The sequence below is a fragment of the Trachurus trachurus genome, assembly GCF_905171665.1.
Source record: "Trachurus trachurus genome assembly, chromosome: 20".
NCBI classification, from domain to species: Eukaryota; Metazoa; Chordata; class Actinopteri; order Carangiformes; family Carangidae; genus Trachurus; species Trachurus trachurus.
Genome location: NC_139911.1, coordinates 3426058 through 3448971, shown reverse-complemented (window position 1 = coordinate 3448971; position 22914 = coordinate 3426058). Strand labels below are relative to the sequence as shown.

The window sequence follows — 22914 nt, the reverse complement described above, 5'->3', positions numbered from 1 at the left end:
TAACACCGTAACACTGCATCGTGACATACAGTGAGTGAGCGAACTGGCGACAAAATCTTGCGTGAAAGTGTCCTGAAAGTGTCCTGAAAGTGTCCTAAAAGTGTCCTGAAAGTGTCCTGAAAGTGTCAGAATCCAAACCAATCAAATGATCGAGGGACGTAAACAAACTTCTGGCGCTATTTTTAGATTCCTGACATTTCCTGGTTGCCGTTTTTGACATCTTGGAGTATTTTTTTTTTTTTTTTTATTTCAATGCAATTCTCTCATTTTCTCCTCTCTCTGCTAACTAGCTTGTCAACAGGAAGCAGCGTGTACTTTTCAACCAATAAGAAGCGTTTAGAGGCGGGACACGGCCACGAAATGTCGTCCAGATAGAGACAGAGCGAGCAAGTTTTTCAGGGTTGGGCATGTCAGGACAGGCCGATTGAAAAGCACGCATTCGAATCACTTTTTCTCGCTCGCGTCACTGTCACGTAGCTGTATGTCAGGATCTCTTGTTTATGACAGATAAGACTACACAGATATACACATGGTAACATGGTAGATGATAAATAATGTTATCCACCGCTCCATGGATTGATTTCTCACCGGCTTCGTTGTTGGAAACAAATGCACACGGAGGAGAGGAGGGTTAGAGACACAGAGGAGGAGGAGAGACCAGACTTACATAGTTCCTCTTTAAACGCCTAAACACCTTGCACTCTTTGCGTCTGATCATTTCTGTGTTTCTGTGTCTTTATTTCCACTTCCTGTTTCCCCTCAGCTCTGCAGTGTGAGAACGGGCTGGTGTACGACCCCTGTGGTCCGGCTTGCTCTCTCTCTTGTCCCAGCGTTCAGCAGAGTCCACACTCCCAGTGTGGCGTCCTGTCCTGTGTGGAGGGCTGCTTCTGCCCCGCAGGCACCGTCCAACATGGTAAAAAAAAACAACCCCCCCCCCAAAACACAGATTTACTGCACTAATCCAAAGCTTAGACTCCAAAAACTGAGAAAGAGTCGATATCACTGCTGAGTTTTGGACCTGCGAGGATGAAAAACTGATGGTTTTCAGATCTGGACGCATCGTAAAGTTTCCTGTAATGTCTTCTCCAGGACCAAACAGTGGTGGAACTTAAGTACATCCAGAGGATTTGTACTTTACTTGAGTATTAGATTTCTTTGGTACTTATGACTCTTACTTGAATACATCTCCAAGACAAATATTTTTACTTTTACTCGAGTTAATTTTTGGAAGGCTAAAAAGTACTCGTTACTTTTAGGTCTGCTCTTTTCTTTTTTTTCTAAAATCCTATTGGACACAAGCTGTGTTTGTCAAAGAAGGAAACCCTGACCCCTAAAAGCAGCACATCAGTGCAGCTGGTTTCAAAGAGTTCATTCTCAGAAACAAGAGTTAAAAGCTCCTTAAATTAATTTAGAAAATTATTAATTCATTGATGTGAAAAACAAGAAATTTACTCTTACTTTTACTTAAAGCAGAAGTAAGCGATCCGGTTGTTTTGGCTAATGCTGCGTTCCAGGCAGGCTTTTGAAACCGTAAATTACAGCTTCAAGTCACGACTTACGACTTTGTAGCGTTCCAGGCAACCCACTCGTGTTTTTCCGACCTGTTTTACCTGTGAAAGTCACTATAATGGCCACTCGTAACTTCCGACCCGTGAACTCGTACCAGATCGAACTGGTACGACTTCACAGGTCGGAAAAACACGAGTTATGGGTTGCCCTGAACGCACCATAATGTCTTGTCAGCCGATGGAGTTAGCAGCCCCCGCCCTCGTCATGGATCTATTGGTCCTCGTCCCTACGTCACCACATTCAGGCGCATCCCTTGGCTGCACACACAGAGAGGACCGCCCCTTTATGCCGTTCTCTCTGCTCATTGGATAAAAACTGTAGGATACGATAAATGTTTTCTCCTCGGCTCAGAGCAGAGCAGAGTGACTGACAGACCCGTGTTTCAGTCCAAACACTCTATGTAAGTGATTGCTGTCGGAAGATATAACTATTTAAGACTTATATTAACACAAATATATCACTCACTTCTGCTTTAATTCTCAGAAACAAGAGTTAAAAGGTCCTTAAATTAATTTAGAAAAAAATATAGTAATTCATTGATGTGAAAAATAAGAAATTTACTCTTACTCTTACTTAAAGTACATTTAAAAGCATGCAAGCAAGTAGTTTTTTACTCTTACTCCAGTAACATGTCGACTGAGCTACTTTTACTTGTAACAGAGTAAATTTTGACCAGTAGTATTTGTACTGGGGTGGAGTACTCTGTCCATCTCTGGGACCAAATGTCTGAAACAAACTTGCACTGCAGCTGTTGGAAAAAAAAAGCCTATTTGTTGTCAGCATGTTGTCTGTCCTATAGGAGACAGCTGTGTTGCTGCCACCGAGTGTCCGTGCGAGTGGGACGGCTCCATGTTTCCACCTGGAACCTCCATCACTCAGAACTGCCAGAACTGGTCGGTCCAGATCTAAAAAAAAGAATCTAAAATCCTCCTCAAACTACGTTGTTCTTCAGTTTTTAATCTCTCCGTCTTCTTTGTGTTTGTTAGTTCGTGTGAGGCCGGTGTGTGGCAGTGTGAGGGCGTGGCCTGCCCCCCCCCCTCCCCTCCCTGTCTGGAGTCGGAGTTCACGTGTGCGCGCGGCCGCTGCATCCCGTCGCAGTGGGTGTGCGACAACGAGAACGACTGTGGCGACGGCTCGGACGAGCTCTGTCCGTCCACCTGCGCTCCGGACCAGTTCCGCTGCACCAGCACACCGAGGTGAAGCCAGACTCACTCACCGCAGGTCGTTACGTAAAGGGATAGTTCACCCAAAATTCAAATTTCACTCATTATCTACTCACCCTCATGTCGACTAAGGGCTGGGAGAAGTTTCAGAGTCCTCCGTGGCTTCTCTGAGTTACTTTTCTTCGTCCAAAAAGACACACCAAAAAACATCCAAATACCTCCATAGTGCTCGTCTGTAATGTCCCTCTTGTATTGAAGCCCCGACATGAGAAATTGTTCCGAAAAAAATTAAATAAGTCTATATTTTAAGCTTGTTTGTAGCGGAAGCTCCCAGTGTCTCAGTTCACTGCTCTTCCTGTGAACAATTTCTCATTTCAGGGCTTCAATACAAGACAGACATTACATACGAGCAGCATGGAGATATTTGGATGTTTTTTGGTGTGTCTTTTTGTTACGAAGACAGTTGGTATCTATTTGCAACCATTATATGGACATGCACTGCTACGCAGAGACCCCCTGTAACTCAGAGAAGGGACAGAGGACTCTGAAACTTCTCCCAGCCCTTAGTCGACATGAGGGTCAGTAGATAATGAGTGAAATTTGAATTTTGGGTGAACTATCCCTTTAAAATAAGTTTTTATTTACAAGACACAGCTACAAAAATAAAATTGTTGTTTTTCAGTATAAAACAAACACTACAGCCTGACAGGATTTGCTGTCATTGTGATATAATTTATGAAAGAAACTGAGTGATTTGACACCAACCCTTGTTGCAGTGGACCGTGTCTGAACCCGGCGCTGCGATGCGACGGCCACCCGGACTGCGTGGACCAATCGGACGAGGAGTTCTGTGGACCGGCCACCCCGGCGCCGCTGTGTCCTCCGGGGGAGTTCCAGTGCGCCAACGGGAAGTGTCTGCCGGCGAGTCGCGTGTGTGACGGACGGCTGGACTGCGGCTTCGCTGACGGCTCCGATGAACAAGGTGATCGATCGGTCACTATAGAGTCCATCAGGATTCAGTGTTTTTATAATGTGAACTGTGTTTTAAAGGGATAGTTTCGACTAAGGGTTGGGAGAAGTTTCAGAGTCCTCCGTGCCTTCTCGGAGTTACAGCGGGGCTCGGTTGCGAACGGGGCTCACTTTTCTTCGTCCAAAAAGACACACCAAAAAACATCCAAATACCTCCATAGTGCTCGTATGTAATGTCCCTCTTGTATTGAAGCCTCGAAATGAGAAATTGTTCCGAAAAAAATTAAATAAGTCTATATTTTAAGCTTGTTTGTAGCTCCCAGTGTTGCTCTGTCGGAATCTTGCGCGATTTGCACTGACAAAGGCAAAGCAGTGAACTGAGACACTGGGAGCTTCCGCTACAAACAAGCTTAAAACATAGACTTTTTTTCGGAACAATTTCTCATGTCGGGGCTTCAATACAAGAGGGACATTACAGACGAGCACTATGGAGGTATTTGGATGTTTTTTGGTGTGTCTTTTTGGACAAAGAAAAGTGAGCTCCGTTCTCAACCGTCATATGGACATGCAGTGCTGCACGGAGCCCCGCTGTAACTCAGAGAAGGCACGGAGGACTCTGAAACTTCTCCCAGCCCTTAGTCCACATGAGGGTGAGTAGATAATGAGTGAAATTTGAGTGAACTATCCCTTTAAATTGTTGTTGTGCTGTTTTCTGTGTTCGCTCCAGACTGTGGTGTGGTGTGCGACGAAGGGGAGTTCATGTGCGCTGGCGGTCGCTGCGTTCTCTACCTCCACCGCTGTGATGGACACGACGACTGTGGAGACCTCAGTGATGAGAGGGGGTCGGTGTTCAGCTCTGATGGATGCTGTTTTGGATTTACAGCATTAACACGTCTAATTATGCCAAGCAGAGTTTGTTTTGCTGCTTTTGCAGTAAAAAAAATCACTGATTTTGACACTGTCTTATTCTGAAAGTGCCACACATATAGACTGTGATGTGGTGACGATTATCTCATGGACAGAACCACTACTAATTCCTTTAAGTGCAATAAGAGACCATTTCTTACATCATTCATCCATTTTTCAATTCACTAACAGTGCATTATGTGTGTGTCCCTATTCTCATTTATTTCTCATTTTTATTCATTATTTATTATTACCAGCCATAGTGTTGTTGTTTTTGGTAGCCCTTTAATTTACGGGCCGCTGATTACATGATAATGTCAAGAAATAACAATTAATTGCATAGTATTGTCAAGAAATAGCCTAGAGATAACGGTCAATTTCATAGTATGTGTCATAATTTTCATAAAGGCAAAAGATTACACACGCTTTTCATACTTTGAATTGGGAAAGGCCAGAATTTTTCTCCACCAAGTCCTTGAAATTGTCATTTACAATCAATTATTTCTGGGCTATTTCCACACAATCAATTGTTATTTCTTGGCATTACTATGAAATTGACCGTTATTTCTAGGCTATAGATGGCTATAGACATTATGGTGCAATTACTTGTTATTTCTTGGCATTATCACATAATTAGCGGCCTGTAAATTAAAGGGTTGTCTTATTTTCATCAATTTGTGTGCGATGACAATAAAGACTTTTCTAATTCTGATATTTTGTGTTGTGTTTTCAGGTGTGTGTGTGCAGCAGGGGAGTTTCAGTGCCCCGGAGACAAGTGTGTCCCTGCAGACAGAGTGTGTGACGGACACAGAGACTGTCCCTCTGGCACGGATGAAGCCGTCTGTCCCAGTAAAGGTACAAATAACAACAACAACAAACCAGTTTAAAGGACAATTCCGGGCAAATTCAACTCGGGGGCTGTATGTTCCTATCATTTTAGGTCTAAAAGAAGGAATCTGAAGATTTTCAGTTTAATGTCTCCTGTTTCGCGGTAGTTGTGTCTGTCCCCGCATCGCCACGGCAGCGATGAATGGGAGCGGATGTAAGTTCTGCTGCTTAGGCTGTTTACATCCCTCAAACCCGCAATTTTTTTCCACAGACAGCGTCAGACGGCTTCTCAAACATGCGGCGAGAAGTTTTTTTTACTTGAAGCAAGTCAAGAGTTGATATTCCTGTGTTTATGACACAAACGGGAGCTTTTCCCACTGCACCTGAACACACCGAGCACGGCAACTTGGGTCTTGCGCAAGACTCTGGGAGACTTTGAATTAGATCTAGTTTTACAAACATGTCGGCTTGCTTGAAGTAAATAAACTTCTCGGTGCATGTTTGAGTCGCCATCTGACGCTGTCTGTGGCTTTGAGGGATGTAAACAGCCTAAGCAGCGGAACTTGCATCAACTCCCATTCTTCACTGCCGTGGCGATGCAGGGACAGACACAACTACCGCAAAACAGGAGCAATTAAACTGAAAATCTTCAGATTCCTTCTTTTACACCTAAAATGTTAGGAAAATAGAGTTGAATTCGCCCGGAATTGTCCTTTAATACATTTATTTACTCTGGAAGATGATTTTTAAACCTGTGTCGTCCTCTTTTGCTCGGCAGTGACTTGCGCTCCCGACCAGTTCGCCTGCAGAGACGGGACATGTGTCCCCGTCGCTAAGCTCTGCGATGGGACGTCCGACTGTCCGGGTGGAGAGGACGAGAACAGGACCGTGTGCAACGCCGTGGTTGTCACCCCGACCGCACCCACCTCAGGTAAGAAGAATGGAGAATGGTTGACCAATTTTCCAGTTGTGGAAAACACATGGAAAATGAGAAAAAAAGTCAAATGTCCAAGAAAATTATTTACCACATTGCGACATCAGAGCTATCAGAGCTCTGTTTGACTTTTTCAGACCCCAAAGGATCAGTTCTCCAAGTGTTTCCAGTGTTGGACCACGAGCATGAGGTTTTTTTTTTCTCCCGCAGCTGCAGCCTCCTCTGCTGAGTGACAGATGGAGGAGCAGCACAGAGCTGTTTTAGGCGTGGTTTAAAAACAAAAACAACATGTTTTGCGTTGTTCTATGATAAATTAGTCATAATTTCTGAGCATGTAAGAGATTTTTTTCATAGATGAGTCAGAGCCACAGACTGCACATCTTTAAATCCGACTTCTGGGGGTGAGAGAGGAATAAACATATAGAATAAACATAGAAACAATAGTTAAGATTTGTAACACTTATGGATCTGTCAGTTTGTACCTTTCATTTTTTATGTAAATTGTTTTTTTTTCTTTCTTTCATTAATTCAGTCTTTCATTTTTCCATGTAAATAGGTCTCTTTTTTTTCTTTTCTATTTTTTCTGTTATGAATTTCTGTATTTTTTTTTTACATAGGGGAGGTATTTTATTTCATAAGCCTTTTTTGGCTTCCACCTCTCCTGCACAAGATTCATTTAAAGGGATAGTTCGTGCCTTCTCGGAGTTACGGTGGGGTCCGCGCAGCAGTATTTGTCCATGTAATGGTTGTGAATGGTGCTCACTTTTCTTCGTTCAAAAAGACACACCAAAAAACATCCAAATACCTCCATACTGCTCGTCTGTAATGTCCCTCTGGTATTGAAGCCCCGACATGAGAAATTGTTCCGCCGGTCAGTGCAAATCACGCGAGATTTGCACAGACACAGGCAAAGCAGTGAACTGAGACACTGGGAGCTTTGGGTGAACTATCCCTTGAATTATTTGTCATTGTTTATGCAGGTTATATAACGTGCAAATAAACAAAAAACAAAAAACAAAAAAAACCAATCATGTGCAAAATAAGGTATAACTTTCGAAAATAGGACGGGGGATGTGTTAGTGTTTGATGAGATCAGACTGTAGCGGCTAAAAAATGTCCTGGAAGATGATTTCAAGCTCTGTTCCTCCAGCCTGCAGGTCGTACGAGTTCAGCTGCTCCACCGGGGGGCAGTGTGTGCCTCAGGCCTGGAGGTGCGACGGGGAGACGGACTGCATGGACGGGAGCGACGAGCAGCGCTGCGCCGCCCCGTGTGGCCCCGGACAGGTGCAGTGTCTCAGCGGGGACGAGTGCGTCGACCATCGGCATCTCTGTGACGGGACGCCGCACTGCAGGGACGCCTCGGACGAGAGCGTGGACAACTGTGGTGGGTTCAGTCAGTGTGTAACAAAATATCTGGAGCATCAAGAGAATCAGAGTTTATATTATCAGGTCACAGAAGCAGAGGATGAAATCACTTCTCTCGAGTTTTACCATCAGAAAATGTCTCCTCTGATCATGACAAATACTTGTTTCAGATTTTAAGTGCCGCTTCTAGAAAAGCTATAACAAGGAAGTGGCTAAAACTAGAAAAACCTACAGTGGACGAGTGGTTTGACATCATTTATAACATTTTTAAAATGGAAAGAATTACTTTTGCTATAAGGCTAAAACAGGGTCTGCTTTTGAAAAGATGGGAAAGATGGATTAGATATGTCACTCCGGTTCGTCCATCGTTTGTCTACTAGTACCAGGTCTTATATCCATTTCCTTTCGTCATCTATGTTTTTCTGTGTCAACCCATATGCATCAGTATTTTATTTTATTGCATTCTTGTTCTAATCCTAAGGAGTTACATTCTAAATTTTTGTATTTTATTATGTTCATCTTTTGTGTGATTGAGGGAGGACCAATCATCCCTATCCGTATTGTCAATGGAATCGTGGATGTATTACTGAGCTATTCAGATGTAATTTACAGATGAATGGATGAGATTGGTGAAGTGATATGTAAATGAACATGTGAACCATGAAAATAACAATAAGAAAAAGAATTGAAAAAGAGGAAAAGAAAATACTTCTCTCTCTGTGTGTGTGTTTTCCTTCAGGCTCCACCAAGATCCCTCCCTGTCCCGGCAGCTTCTCCTGTGACAACCGCACCTGTGTGAACATGACTCAAGTCTGCAACGGCGTCCCGGACTGTCCACGGGGAGAGGACGAGCTGGTGTGTGGTGAGTTCTCACGAGATAAGTAGAAAACGAAGAAAAGGGAGGATATAGAAAGACAAAATAAATAAGGCAAGGCAAGGCAATTTTATTTTCTATAGCCTGTTTTTACAAACAGTTTGTCTCAAAGGGATTTACACCGCATCATAACAACATCCTCTGCCCTTAGACCCTCACAACGACTGAGGAAAAACTCCCAAGAAAACCCTTTTAACAGGGAAAAACCTAAGTCAGTGTGGACTTTTAATTACAATCTTTTTTTGTTGTTGTTGTTGTGTTCAGATAAAACTGTCACACCAGCGCCCCCTGGCAGCAGAAACACCACTGAGCCCTGCGCTGAATACACCTGTATGGATGGACGCTGTATCCCCTTCAACATGGTAGGTGCTGCTGGGTTTCTGCTTTTTGATTAATAATTATCACATCTAGTTCATAAAAATATATCAGAAATGTTGATTTATATACTTAAATACTCATATTTCACATTATAAAATGCAGAAAAAGTGCTACATCCCTTAATCCCTCCCAGTTATATTTGATTAATCCTGTCATTAGGTGTGTAACGGGGCGGCGGACTGCTCAGACTCCTCTCTGGCGCCACTCGGAGACCCCTCGGACGAGCAGGGCTGCAGGTCCTGGAGCTCCTGGGGTCCCTGGAGCTCCTGCAGCTCCTCCTGCGGGACGGGCACCGCGACCCGGCAGAGGAGCTGCCCCCCAGGTGACCCGCTGCGCCGCTGCCGGGGACAGGACGTCCAGAGGCAGCAGTGCTTCAACACCACCTGTCCAGGTAGAGAGCTGGAAGAAGAGATAGACTTGAATGAGAGTGTTACTGTAATTGTATGGGGCACCATTCTGTATTTTTATTTCTTTTTTTTCTGTATATTGCATACATATACTTATGTATTTCATTTTTTTGTGTGTACATAATACATTTATGTATACAAATTTAGTGCAATATTAGACACACATCTGCATGTGCAATCGTGTGCCATGGGCATAGTGCAATTTAAGTCAATCCTGCACTTTATTGGGGCATCGTGCAATCAGAATAGATTTAATCTTGCACTCTTCACTTTAGCAAATAGAACTTTAGCACATAGCACTTTAATTAAATAAACACACTAAACTAAACTAAACTAATTAGCACTGTAGCACTTTATAACTGTTCTGTAATCTCTTGGTCCCCTTAATACTTTTTCGGCCAATTAATATGCGTATGTTGTTCATGTCACATATGCAGTGATGGGAATAACGCCGTTAAAATAAACGGTGTTATTTTTTTCAGTAACGAGTAATCTCACTAATTACTATTTCCACCGTTACCACGCCGTTACCGTTACGACAATTAAATGAGGCGCGTTACAAACTACTCAGTGAAGCCGTTGTCCTCCGACTTGGCTCATCTCAGCCACAGAAGCTGCTAAACTGTTGTTGTTTTTTTCTCCTCCTCTCCTTTGGTGAGGGGAGGGGGGAGGAGGGAGGGACGAGACAACCGCATAAGTGATGATGATTGGTTGAGGCAGAGTAAGGTTTCATGCTAAGCCAATCAGAGGCTCAGTTTGTGTTCAGTTTGTACACAAACCACACACGCACGCAGTTTAGCCTCACACACACAAACTAGCAGAGGGAAGCTGCCGAGTTCGGAGGGAAAGTGCAGACACTACTTTAATCTCCTTGAGGTAAAAGCCAAGAACACACACACACTTTATCTCTGAGCGTCTCCGCCTGCAGACAATATTTGACACATGAAGTAAATACATTGGCCTTTGGTCACCCCTATATATTATGGTATTAAACTACATCTTTTTATTTAACTAGGCTAGTTAAATCACAGTAGCATATACTGATGTGTTGAACTTACAGGCTTGTTACTAAGTATGTATTAATTATCATGATAAATAAAACTCCACCTGTCACACAGCTCCATGTTGTCTCTGTGTGGTGTTCAGGGACAGTCAGGACAGTCTGAGGACAGAGTTTATATTAATGCACCGTGACACTGTGGCAGGTCTCTGTACGTCTTCACCACAGATCAGATGTTCAGCTGGAGGAGGAAAACTCAGCTGCTTTTTTTTTTTTTTTTCCATAGCACAGCATGACTCTGTGCAGCTTCTTCATTAAATCCAAACAGTCCGACACAGCGACGCACTGCTCCTCTTTGACTCTAAAGTCTCTGTAGCTCATCAGCCCGGAACTCGCCGTCATGGACCAGAAACGACGGCGGCGTTTGGCCTCAGTGTCTCGGACTTCCAGAGCAGCTACAGCAGCGTTGTGACCTCAACCATGGTTGATGAGAGCAGAGGCGTATTGCACAAAACCTAGATAAGGGATTAAGCTGGGATATGTTGGTTATCCTGGCTGAATTTAGCCTCAAGTCGGTTGTTCAAAAGCAGGCTAATAAATCTATCCTGGTCAAGTTACTATGGTGATTTATTCTCTGCAGCTAGCCTGCTCCAGACCATAATAACAGCCAGGCTTAGTTGATTCTGTTGTCTTTATCTGTGAAGTCAGCAGTCACTCTGATCAGAAATCAACGTGTTTCATACAGTTATTCCATGTTCTCATGTACATATTGGCCTGATTTCTAAACAAACTAAATACATTTACAAATCTGTGTCCATCTATGATATTTTATGGCCACTAGTAGCTATATATCACTGGCTTCTTATAAAAAGCAATGTAGCAAAAATGGCATATAGATGTATTCACGGTTCAAACTTAACTTTTTTGCTCACTGGCCAACTGGCTAGTGAGCTTTAAAAATCTACTGGCCAGAAAGATTTTTTACCGGCCAAAAATTATGTAAGCCTATAGCTGTTTTGTATATTTTTCATTGTGTTGAACTGTTATAAATACACTCATAAGCATTTTTAACACATATCATAACTATTAGCATATTTTTGTGTGGAATAAAGGAGTCAAGTTTGCCTTTTTTCCCTAAAAGGTTTATTTTAGGGATGCACATGCTTAACCGTTTAACCATTAACCTATAACAAGAACTTGACCGAATAATACTATCAGTTATTTATTTATTAGCTCCTTATGTCGTCAACTCATGGGGGGGGGGGGCATGGGGGGGGCCAAGGGGCCATTGGCCCCCCCACTTTACGGCCCTGCCCTGCTCTACCGGTCGCTGATCACCATAGGCCGCTATCCCGGTTTCAATAATTCCCCCGGTCCCACCCACATCAAATGAAATAAACCAGTAAAACATAGAAGAATCTTTCATTTTAAATCAATCTAATGCTACTCTGTCTATAGTGCAGCCCAGTAAATAGTCCCAATTCAAGTCTCTCCGGCCATATGGTGCCCACGTGAATGCACAGCTGAGCGGAGCTTCTCCAGCTTCCATCGTCCTCCCTCCGCTTATTATTGTCACCTTCACCTTCGTCACCTTCTCATCCTGCAGTCTACATCCACAAACACTGAAGTGCACCATCTCAGAAAGAACTTCTGCTTTGCCGGTGAGCGAAGGGAAGTTTACTTTGAAAAAATGCGAGGAAAAGATGAATTAGGCTGACGTATAGTTCAGCTTTGGTGATAAATGCCTTTAGTTATTATCAATTCCAGGTGTTTTACAGTTGTTACAGTTGTTTCACCTGGAGATGACGTAGCCTACACACCACAGAGACAGGTGATGAACCGGACTACAGCGGCGAGAGATTTATGATGTTACGTAGTTCAATAATCAATATTAACGAGGGCGAGTATGTGTCTGCTTATTTCTAACATGTCACTGTCTGTTTACAGAATCAACATCTAGCTTATTCCTAAAGTTTGTGAAGTGTGTGTGGAGTGGTCGAGCGGACCTGCTGACAGATGTGCAGCTGACAGCCATGACATCACTAAACCTGAGCCACCAGCTGATCCTCCCTCAACCACGTAGTCACGGACTGAGACAAAGTTATTTAGCTACATAAAGTCCAAACGTCTGTCTTAGCAGGTGTTGACCTTAAGCATTGTTCCTATTATTAAAACATGAATGACAAGAATAAGAGGTGAAAAGTAGCCGCTGCAGACTGATGCACCACAGACCTGAGTGCTCATAAACTGTTACTTCGGCTTTTACAAAGGCTGATTTTCTGCTTGATCCATGATGATTAATTTACCTACAGAAAAATGAATGCATGGTAGAGATCTCAAATTCTTAAATGGTGTTTTCTGTTATTAAAATTCTGATTAAAAATTGGGTCAGGTCGGACCACGGGCTTCTTTTATTTTTTTTTATTTTTGCCGTGGTCCAGCCGAGAGACTGCTCGTGAGTCCGGCTGCATCAGGTCCAGGCTTCAACACCTGGATCGGACCGGGTCGGGTCTTTGAGAACCTAGCAGTTTATAGAAACTGCTCAAACATGCAGCCAGACCAGCACAGAAGACCGGAATACACAGCTTTTTTTTTTTTTGAGAAGTTACGGTAGGCATCTGACGGTCTGGGAGACGCTGGCAGGGGGGGCGCATTATGCTGGTATTACGCATCACGGCCGGACGCTACAATATGACTACTGCACCGACAGTGAGTGTGTAAATCTATGCCCCGTAACAACCCAAACTCCGCTGCTACACGGACATAGATGTGCATAACCTCTAACAACGGCGCTGCAATAAAAAAAAAAAAGATGTGGCAGCTCTCCTGCAGCTCCACAGAGGAGCAGCCTGTCAGAGGAGCTTCTGCTGTTCCTCTCTTCAGTCTGGTGTTTGGCTGCACTTTCAATAAGAAAAGTTCCATATGAGCGCGATCAGCAGAGACAGAGCACAGTGGATGTGGCATTGATCAGATATCGCAGCGCACATGTGTATTTAACGGCAAAAAAAAAAAAAAAAAAAAAAAATTCGAGCTATGTTTTTTTTTGCCGTCAAAACGAGCGATAAATCGCGAATCTCGCGTATCTCGCGTTTGGTCGCGCGTAAAAACTCGAGCGAAAAAAAAGCGTTCCTCGTGTTTGGTGGGAAGCCCCTCGTGGGTCTTCCCACCAAACACGATGAAATAGACGAAGACGCGAGGGTCCCGTCGCCATAAAAGAATCGCGTGTAGCGTCGCAAAAAAAAAAAAGTCGCGTATACCGCGTCTCGCGCCTAATCGCGTCTCGCGCCTAATCGCGTCTTTGCGTCACGGCCTTTTACACCGCGGACGTAACGAATAAACGGTGACGGTGTAAACGAACAACATAGAACAGGACCAGACGTGGCGTTGTTTCCTCTTTTCACCCACAGCTCCACTCTCCCTTACTCACACTAACTACTGTTATTGTTGAGGCCAGAGAATTGTGGGATTTGTAGTTTTTGACCAATCGCAGGTTGTGCTCTTTCGTGCTCTTTATGCCCATGGTGGGCATAAGAAAATGTAAGACCAGTCTAAAATTATTTAAGACTTGAACACAATAATTCAACAAATTTAAGACATTTTAAGACCAAAAATTTAGATTTTCACATTTTAGACTTGTTAAGACCCCGCGGATACCCTGTTATTTAATATAAAAGTTTAAGTGCATACATATTTTATGATGCTGTGTATTATATATTATATATTTAAGACCATCTTAGAATTTTCTAATAAATTTAATACTTTTTAAGGCCTTAATTTTAGATACATGAATTTAAGACTTTTTAAGGATCCGCAGATACCCTGAGAAGTTGTGCGCTCGCAGCAGGACAGATAATCAGATGGATAATCGGTAAAGTTAATAATTTCACTTAATGTGGCCATGAATAAATTAATTTCGATGTTTTGCCTGTTATTAAACACAAATCTTGATTAGGTCTCCGCTGTTTTCACATTTAAAAAGGTCTTTGTTGTCTTTGTACAGAGACAATATGAGATTTGCTTGTAGCCACAGCACTTAAAAAACCCACTGAAATCCTATTTTCATAGGCACACCAGCCTCGCTTTCAATAAAACACACACTCGCATTCCATAATTGCGATCAGTGAAATATATGAAAACAATAAAATACAATTTAAAAATGAGAGAAAAAAAATCCAAATTCTTCAACATATTTAAACTTAAAAAAAAGAAAGAAAAAGTAACGCAATAGTTACTTTCCCTGGTAACTAGTTACTATTATAGTGAAGTAGTGGAGTTACTAACTCAGTTACTTTTTGCGAGAAGTAATTAGTAACTATAACTAATTACTTTTTAAAAGTAACGTTCCCAACACTGCACATATGTTTGTGTAAGATGTCAAGGTGTTATCATGATGCATTGTCTATTGTTGTAGTCCTGCCTCTTGTGCCTTTATCTTCATTGTTTTTATGTTTAACATCAACCTGCCAATGGGATGGAAATTAGCCACTTGGCTACAATCCCACATATTTACACAACGGTGTTCATTAATATGTACTGTTCCCATTTAAAAAAAAAAAATCTGAATTGAGATTGAACTCAGATGTGTATTTGTCTGAGGTGTGATGTGATCTCCTCCTCCTCCTCCTCCTCCTCTTCTTCCTCTTTCTCCTCCTCCTCCTCTAGTGGACGGTCAGTGGCTGCCCTGGGTGAGCTGGTCCAACTGCTCCAGCGGCTGTGGGGGAGTTCAGGTCCGACACCGAGGCTGCGTCCCTCCTCGCTACGGAGGCCGAGACTGTTCTCAGCTGCCGGGGTCGTCCAACCTCACCATGGAAATCAGTAAGAAAAGAAATGTGTGAATGAAAATGAAGTTTATTATCACTATACACTCAAATTTTATTGATATACCAGTTGCCCAAAATGCTGCACAACATAAATACAACCCAGTGCCAGCTAAACAACTTAAATTACCAACATAGATTAACTATAATAAAAGTTAAAACGATAAAAACAATCACTACAATAAGGTAAAATACTAATAAAAGCTATACTATTAACACGATAAAAGTAAATGTGTCCGCGTACAATGAAATTTGGTTCAAGTTCAAGTTCAAGTTTATTTATATAGCTCATTTAAAAGCAACCGTTGGTGACCGAAGTGCTGTACAAGTCATCAGACACGTAATATCAAAACACATTCAGACTCCAGTTCCACATGCATACACAAATAAACAGTTCCACAGCACACATAGCTTGGTGTAGCTTCTCTGAAAATAAAAACAACAGAATAGAAATAAAATAGAATAGAAATAAAATGAACGCTATGTCATGTATGCAAACAAAACAGCAGGATTAACTTTCAATTGTGCAATAAATAAATCCGGGCCAAGAGTCTTTCTGAGTGCAGATGTGTGAGGTGTGAGTTGGGGCTGATGGAGGCCACAGCAGCTCGCGTGTAAAAACTGCTCCTTAGCCGATAAGGTTTGGCCTTTAACGACCTGAACCTCCAGCCAGAAGAGAGCAGCAACACCTCCCCGGCCGCTCTCTGGCTGCCTTCTTCCTCCTCATCCTGGAGGAATAATTGGAGTTCAGCTGTGGTAACTCCATCCCCACGATGCTCAGTGTCAACAAACCACAGTGTCATGCAATGCATCAGGATGGACTCGACTGTACATCTGTAATAGTTCAGCAGCGGTTTCCTGGGGAGTTTGACTGCAAAAAATGCAATAAAATCCATTTTTGATTCGGTTGTTTAGTTTTTGTTATGTCACACAGTTAAACTCAATATCCATTCTCCTCCCTGTCCCGCTGCAGAGCCGTGTCCTGACGATGGATGCTCCAACACCAGTTGTCCCACCGGGCTGGTGAGACACAGCTGCGCTCCCTGTCCAGTGTCCTGCGCCCACATCAGCAGCGCAACGAGCTGTGATCCCACCGAGCCCTGTTTCTCCGGTCAGTCAGGAGCTTTGAAATGCATAAACTTTCTTAAAGGGATAGTTCAACATTTTGGCAAATTCTCTCACCATAATCCCTATAGTCATAGCAGGTTTAATTATCAGTGCATGTTGTTTTGAGATCGGTGGGGCAGAGACGTGAGCTGCTCAGTGAACACAATGGAGCATGGTGAATGTGCAGGTCACAACTTGTCCACCAGAGCGTTTTGGAGTTGTTGGATTGTGTATTTGATGAGTTTGATGAGGGACAGGCGACTTGTACCGTTCACCACCATTGTGTTCACTGAGCAGCTTACGTCTCTGCCCCGCCGATCTCAAAACAACATGCACTGATAATTAAACCTGCTATGACTATAGGGATTATGGCGATAAGAGAATTTGCCAAAATGTTGAACTATCCCTTTAACTCTTTTACTGTAAGTAAATGAGATCCATGTTTCTCCCCGTCAGGCTGCTGGTGTCCCGACGGCCAGGTGATGAGCCACACTCAGCAGTGTGTGTCACCGGAGGAGTGTGTGTGTGAGGTGGCGGGTGTGCGCTACTTCCCCGGGCAGCAGATAAAACTGGACTGTGAGGTGTGTGTGTGTGAGCGAGGACGACCTCAGAGGTGTCGGCCCAACCCCGACTGCTCAGGTGAGTCTGCACACATCAGAGCACCTCAACATAAAAGCGTCGGTAACACTTTACTTGAATAGGTATTCATAAGATTGACATAACACTGTCATAACCATGACATAACAGCTGTGATAAACATCAGTGAATACTTATGACAGCTGTCGTTAAGTGTCATTCGGTAAGTTATGTCACTTTTAATGCAAAGTTGACATTGTTTGAGATGTTTTTGTTCTGACAACTTGACATAAAGACAATTTAAACTGTCATAGCAGACCTAATTGCCAAACTTTAAAAATTATGTCAAGTTCTCATAACAAGGACATCTCAAATAATAAGCGTCCGTTCACAGCCTCAGTTCGTCTTTGTGTCCGCAGTGCATTGTGGGTGGTCGTCGTGGTCTGAGTGGGGCGAGTGTTTGGGGCCGTGCGGCGTCCAGAGCGTCCAGTGGTCGTTCCGCAGCCCCAACAACCCCACGAAGCACGGGGACGGGAGAGTGTGCAGAGGGATTTACAGGAAGGCTCGTCGGTAAGTCGTCCTCAAATGTTTTTATTTATATTTTTATTTATATGTAGTGGCATCAACAATTATGTCAAACAGACATTATACACATATTCCAACCCCTTGGACCTTAACCATTCGATGAGAACAAATCATAACAGAGGAAGAAATAAAAATAGATAGATAAATAAAATAAAAAGTTAAATCAAGATTGATAAGACCAGGTGTATATATCTACTGTATATAGTTTTGGACTAGGATAGTTGCAACAAGATGTGTCCATTTTGAATTCATCTTTCAAGTCTGGCTTTAATTTGATCTGCTGCCATACGCCAAAATAAAATACATGTACAGTATTTTGTTGTTTTGCATTATGGATTCAAACTGTAGATATTTTGAGATAGATAATATCAAGAAAAGACAAGAAGAAACCAGTGAGAGATGTTAAGAGTGTGTGGTGGTAGGTCGTCCTCTCCTGATGGGACCAGATGTCTCTTACCTACTGACCCATTTGATCTTTTTGACCCCGCTCTATTTGACTTATCATCTTTGATTTGATTGAACATCTAAAAATACTCTTATTTAGATAATGAATTAATTAATTAATATTTATTTTCGTGTCATGCCACCATTGTGGCCCATCCCATATGGAATTACAAGACACATTTACTGACAAATCAAAATCTAGACAGTCCTTCCTGTTGGTATTACCAGCCACACAAGTGCGACACATAAATAAACAATGTAAGATTACTTTCAGTCCTCATCTGTTTATCACTCTTCGTCTCATTGCCCAGGCCTTTTCAAGAAATAAAGAAAATGCAAATATTTTAAACTGAAAAAGATGTTTCAGCCTCTCAGCGTCATCCAACCACACAAATTCGTTATTTGGATCTACCTTACTTAACAGTTTTTATCTTACAAAGTCATAGAAAGGACAGTGTAACACAAGATGCAAAATGCATGCAAGTTTAGATAAAGTTCAGTGTGGATATTTGAGGTTCACAGAAGATGAGTGTTCTGCTTTTTGTCCATCACCTCCTGAATGAAAAATAAAACCTCTGGTACATTTAATATAAAAAACAATGAGCAGATTAAAACAGAAGAAATTAAAACTTTGAAATGAGACTCATGATCTCTGACAAACACCTCAGAAACGATCTCTGTGTTCATTCCCTCACCACCTGGACATATACAGTATATATTTTCATGTGTGTGTGTGTGTGTGTGTGTGTGTGTGTGTGTGTGTGTGTAGGTGCCAGACCGACCCCTGTGATGAGTGTGCGTACCAGGGTCAGACTCACGTTGTGGGCGACAGATGGAAGTCACATCCCTGTCAGCTCTGTCACTGTCTGTCCAACCTCACGGTGCAGTGCTCCCCCTACTGTCCCTACGCGGTCACCGGATGCCCACAGGTAAGAGTGTGTGTAAATGTGTGTATAAGTGTGTATGTGTGTATTTAGTCATTCATAATAATGTGCACAGTACATATGGACCTATTTTCATATCTGTGAGTGAGTAGGCTGATGTGTGGAAATAGGATGCACAGTTTATGTTTGATGACGGGATTAACTGGGTTTAAATGCATGTGTGTCGCTGTTATCTCATGTAAACAGCCTGGTGCCACACACACACACACACACACACACACACACACACACACACACACACACACACGCTGCCTGAGTGACTGAGTTCAGTGTTGAAAGTTCCTCTGTTTGCACAGGGACAAAGTCTGGAGCCTGGAGAGGGAGACCGGTGCTGTTACTGCCGAGGTAACGTCACCACTCTTCTCTGATATCTACACTGTGACAGATTTTACAAAGAGGAACAGTTGCTTTTCTTTCTTTCTTTCTTTCTTTCTTTCTTTCTTTCTTTCTTTCTTTCTTTCTTTCTTTCTTTCTTTCTTTCTTTCTTTCTTTCTTTCTTTCAAAATTGCACTTTTACAAATATGAGTTCCTGTTCCTTGATGCAAACCTTCAGTGCATTTACATGGACTTGAATATCCCCGATATGATCGGATTTTTGAGTATCCCGTTTTTGTGTTTGTACATGTAAACATCACATCCCTATTTTAGATACCAGGATATGCTATCTGGTTTTGCTATCTGGAGAACTCCGAAAGAAAACGGGATACTGTGGCATGTAAAAGCCGTGACTGTCTGCGCAGGCGTGGGCAATGAAAAAAAAACACTCGTCATACAGTATACAATACAATACAATAATATAATAAATCTTTATTGTGCGCCATGGTGGAAAATTGCCTTCGGCTCACCGTAAAAAAGATATGAATTTCATTAAAAACACAGTTAAATAGTCCGTTAAAAAGTTAAGGATACAGTTAGAACACAGTTAAACATAAAATAAATAAATAAATGGGGGAAGAAAAGAAAAGAAAAAAAAAAGTCATAGTCATATGTCACACCATCGACTAAAGTTGACCTGAAAGTTTTCCCTCCATTCAGAATCCATAAACTGCATCAACACGATCCTAGACCACCATTCACGGCTGCGTATTTTTTTAACGTTTAACAGCGACAAACCGGCAAGAGCAGATTTCAAAATTGTCGCGGTTTGTGTTGTAAAAAATAATTCTGCTTCTGGTGTTCATCATGTAAACAGGGATATTAGTGCATGTAAACGCAGTGTCCTGAATACGATCATAACCGGGACAATCAAGTCCATGTAAACGCTCTGATTGTGATAATCTGTGCTACGACACCTCTGCATGTAGGAGGAAACGACACCAGCTCTGTGACGATCGGCCCTGTCACTGTGACCTCCAGGCCAACAGAGGGCATCACCCCGCTGGTTCCCACATTTCCACTTCCTCCTGGAGGTTTGTGCAGTTTTTACTTGTTCAGAGTTTGGAGCATTCGATTCTTTTTGTTTTCACCGACTCTCACCTCCTCTGCTTCTCCTCCTCCTCCTCGCTCCAGATGACGAGTGTTGGTCTCCTCTGGGCGTCCAGTCTCTGCCAGCTTCTAGTTTCAGCGCCTCGTCTCAGCAGCCTGGTCACCCCCCCGCAGCGGCTCGCCTGCATGGATGGGACCAGCACACAGACCTGCAGGTGCTGTATCCACCACGCCCAGTCATATACTAATGATATAGATACAAAACATTTGAATGAAGTAATGCCAAACATTTTTTTTAAACTCTTTATTATTTATAGAATGAGGAGTGTGAGTAAATGTGTGTATTTGTGTGCATAATATTTAGGTGTGGGTGTATATTTATATTGTATATGGGTTGTATATACATGTAGATGCACATTGGCTGAATATGAATGTACTGTATATAGGGTTGTATATGGGTTTATGTAGGTTTCGAATAGATTTCTATATTTTTATACATTTATATAATTTGTTTTATCTTGATAAAGTAATATTGACTTTTTGACATCTTTATTGACAACAGACAAATGTTTAAAAACGAAAACATACGTCGACACAACTGCTGCCAAAGGGATAAAAACACAAAAAAGCCATCAGCTTATTTCCATTGTGGTCCCTTTAGTGAGTTAGACAACAATTATTAAAGGATCATTTGATAAAAAGGCCAAGGGGAAGTTTTTTTTTACTTCTTCCTACTCCCTTTTCGAGCATGTTAAGACTGTTGATGAATATAATTTCTGATTTTTTATTGTTTTGTCTTCTGTCAGTTTCTTTTATACAACCTTACATGTTCAAAAAATAAAGGTTTATATAAATAAATAAATAAATAAATAGATTATTTTTATATTTTAGTACAGAGACTGAAAAGGCAAAACAAAAGACAAAAACCAAACACTGAACAAATACACAAATTCAAGGTCAAGGGGTGAAGACAAAATATCACACACAACACATTGTTTTTGCCTTTGTTTTTCACCCACATCTTTTTGGAGTCCGATTGAATAAGTCATTTTCTCTAGGACATGCACTTGTTTTACAGTTTTAACAAAACCCATTTTTCTGGAGCCAGCATTTTGTGACTGCCTTTTTACCTCACAAGACCCTAAGAAGATAAATATCAGTTTTACTCAATCCTTCAGGCATATTTCCAAGATAGAGTTGTGTGAATGATCCAAACATTTAGCTTTGTTACAGTAATGCCCGGTATCGTTTATATTTGTGCATTCTGCAAAACGTTTTCCTGCAGGGTTGGAGCCCAGAGCCTGAGGAGTATAAGGAGCTTCCCCAGAGGAGCCCTGAGGGACACAGCAGCAACACACAGAGCCCGTTCCTGCAGATAGACCTGCAGAAACCGTACAACATCACCGGTAAGCCTTCATGCTGCAGGCGCCATGTTTTATTACTGTATATGCACCATCTATCAGAATGTATCATCATTGAAGGGATAGTTCACTCAAAATTGAAATTTCACTCATTATCTTCTCACCCTCATGTGGACTAAGGGCTGGGAGAAGTTTCAGAGTCCTCCGTGGCTTCTCTGAGTTACAGCGGGGCTCCGTGCAGCACTGCATGACAGTTGCGAACGGAGCTCACTTTTCTTCGTCCAAAAAGACACACCAAAAAACATCCAAATACCTCCATAGTGCTCGTCTGTAATGTCCCTCTTGTATTGAAGCCCCGACATGAGAAATTGTTCCGAAAAAAATTAAATAAGTCTATATTTTAAGCTTGTTTTAACTTCTCCCAACCCTTAGTCGACATTAGGGTGAGTAGATAATGAGTGAAATTTCAATTATTATTTTTTTGATCAAGGTATTTTTATTTAGTTTTACAAGTTATAGTTTACAATTTAACATAGGTCCAACAGAACACACAAGAAAAAATAATAAACAAACCGTAAATCCCATCCACCCCCCACAAATACCAGACATACAGAGTTTACAGTATGAAAAATATAGTTCAATTGAAATTTCAAGTTTGAGTGAACTATCCCTTTAATAAATCTGGATCCTCTCTCTCTCTCTCCTCTTCCTCCTCCTCCTCCTCTCTGCAGGTGTGCTGACCCAGGGCGGCGGCGCCTTCGGGACGTTCGTGTCCAGCTTTTACCTCCAGTTCGGTCCCGACGGTCGGCGGTGGAACACGTACAAGGAGCTGGTGGCCGACGCTCGGCCCAGAGCCAAGGTCACATGCACATCCAGTCCAGGCAGCAGCTCTCCACTTAACTCACTTTCAAAGCCACTTACTGTAAGACTTTGACTTTGGTTTCTTCCACCTCCTCCTCCTCCTCCTCCTCCCCTGCAGGTTTTCCTCGGTAACCATGACGACAGAGGGGTCGCAGAGAGCAGGCTGGACCGGATGGTGTCCGCTCAGTTTGTCCGGCTGCTGCCACACGACTTTGAGAACGGCATCTACCTTCGAGTTGAGATCATGGGCTGTGGAGAGGGTTTGTAGATAGTTTTATTAATCCTAGTTTGTCTTTTCTTTTTTTCTTTTCTTTTTTTATATATATAGATATATATATATATTTTTCAGGATTAAAGTTACAGTCACTTTACAAAATCAAAGTCAAAATCCACAAGGTGGC

The 22914-nt window shown here is 42.3% G+C and overlaps 1 protein-coding gene across 1 annotated transcript in view; it reads left to right on the top strand.

Annotated features, from left to right (window-relative positions):
* sspo (SCO-spondin) overlaps positions 1-22914 on the top strand; it is a gene marked incomplete at its 5' end in the record, with an annotated part of 128753 nt that overhangs the window by 27000 nt on the left and 78839 nt on the right. The window contains 22 exons of the mRNA XM_083995240.1: positions 764-913; positions 2369-2462; positions 2556-2765; positions 3509-3714; positions 4429-4543; positions 5341-5462; positions 6214-6366; positions 7520-7753; positions 8474-8596; positions 8873-8970; positions 9146-9377; positions 15056-15208; positions 16184-16321; positions 16774-16956; positions 17313-17463; positions 18692-18851; positions 19163-19211; positions 20171-20275; positions 20376-20506; positions 21577-21697; positions 22384-22511; positions 22632-22773. Coding sequence (XP_083851366.1) covers positions 764-913; positions 2369-2462; positions 2556-2765; positions 3509-3714; positions 4429-4543; positions 5341-5462; positions 6214-6366; positions 7520-7753; positions 8474-8596; positions 8873-8970; positions 9146-9377; positions 15056-15208; positions 16184-16321; positions 16774-16956; positions 17313-17463; positions 18692-18851; positions 19163-19211; positions 20171-20275; positions 20376-20506; positions 21577-21697; positions 22384-22511; positions 22632-22773 — 3198 coding nt within the window. The remainder of the gene's footprint in view (positions 1-763; positions 914-2368; positions 2463-2555; positions 2766-3508; positions 3715-4428; positions 4544-5340; positions 5463-6213; positions 6367-7519; positions 7754-8473; positions 8597-8872; positions 8971-9145; positions 9378-15055; positions 15209-16183; positions 16322-16773; positions 16957-17312; positions 17464-18691; positions 18852-19162; positions 19212-20170; positions 20276-20375; positions 20507-21576; positions 21698-22383; positions 22512-22631; positions 22774-22914) is intronic.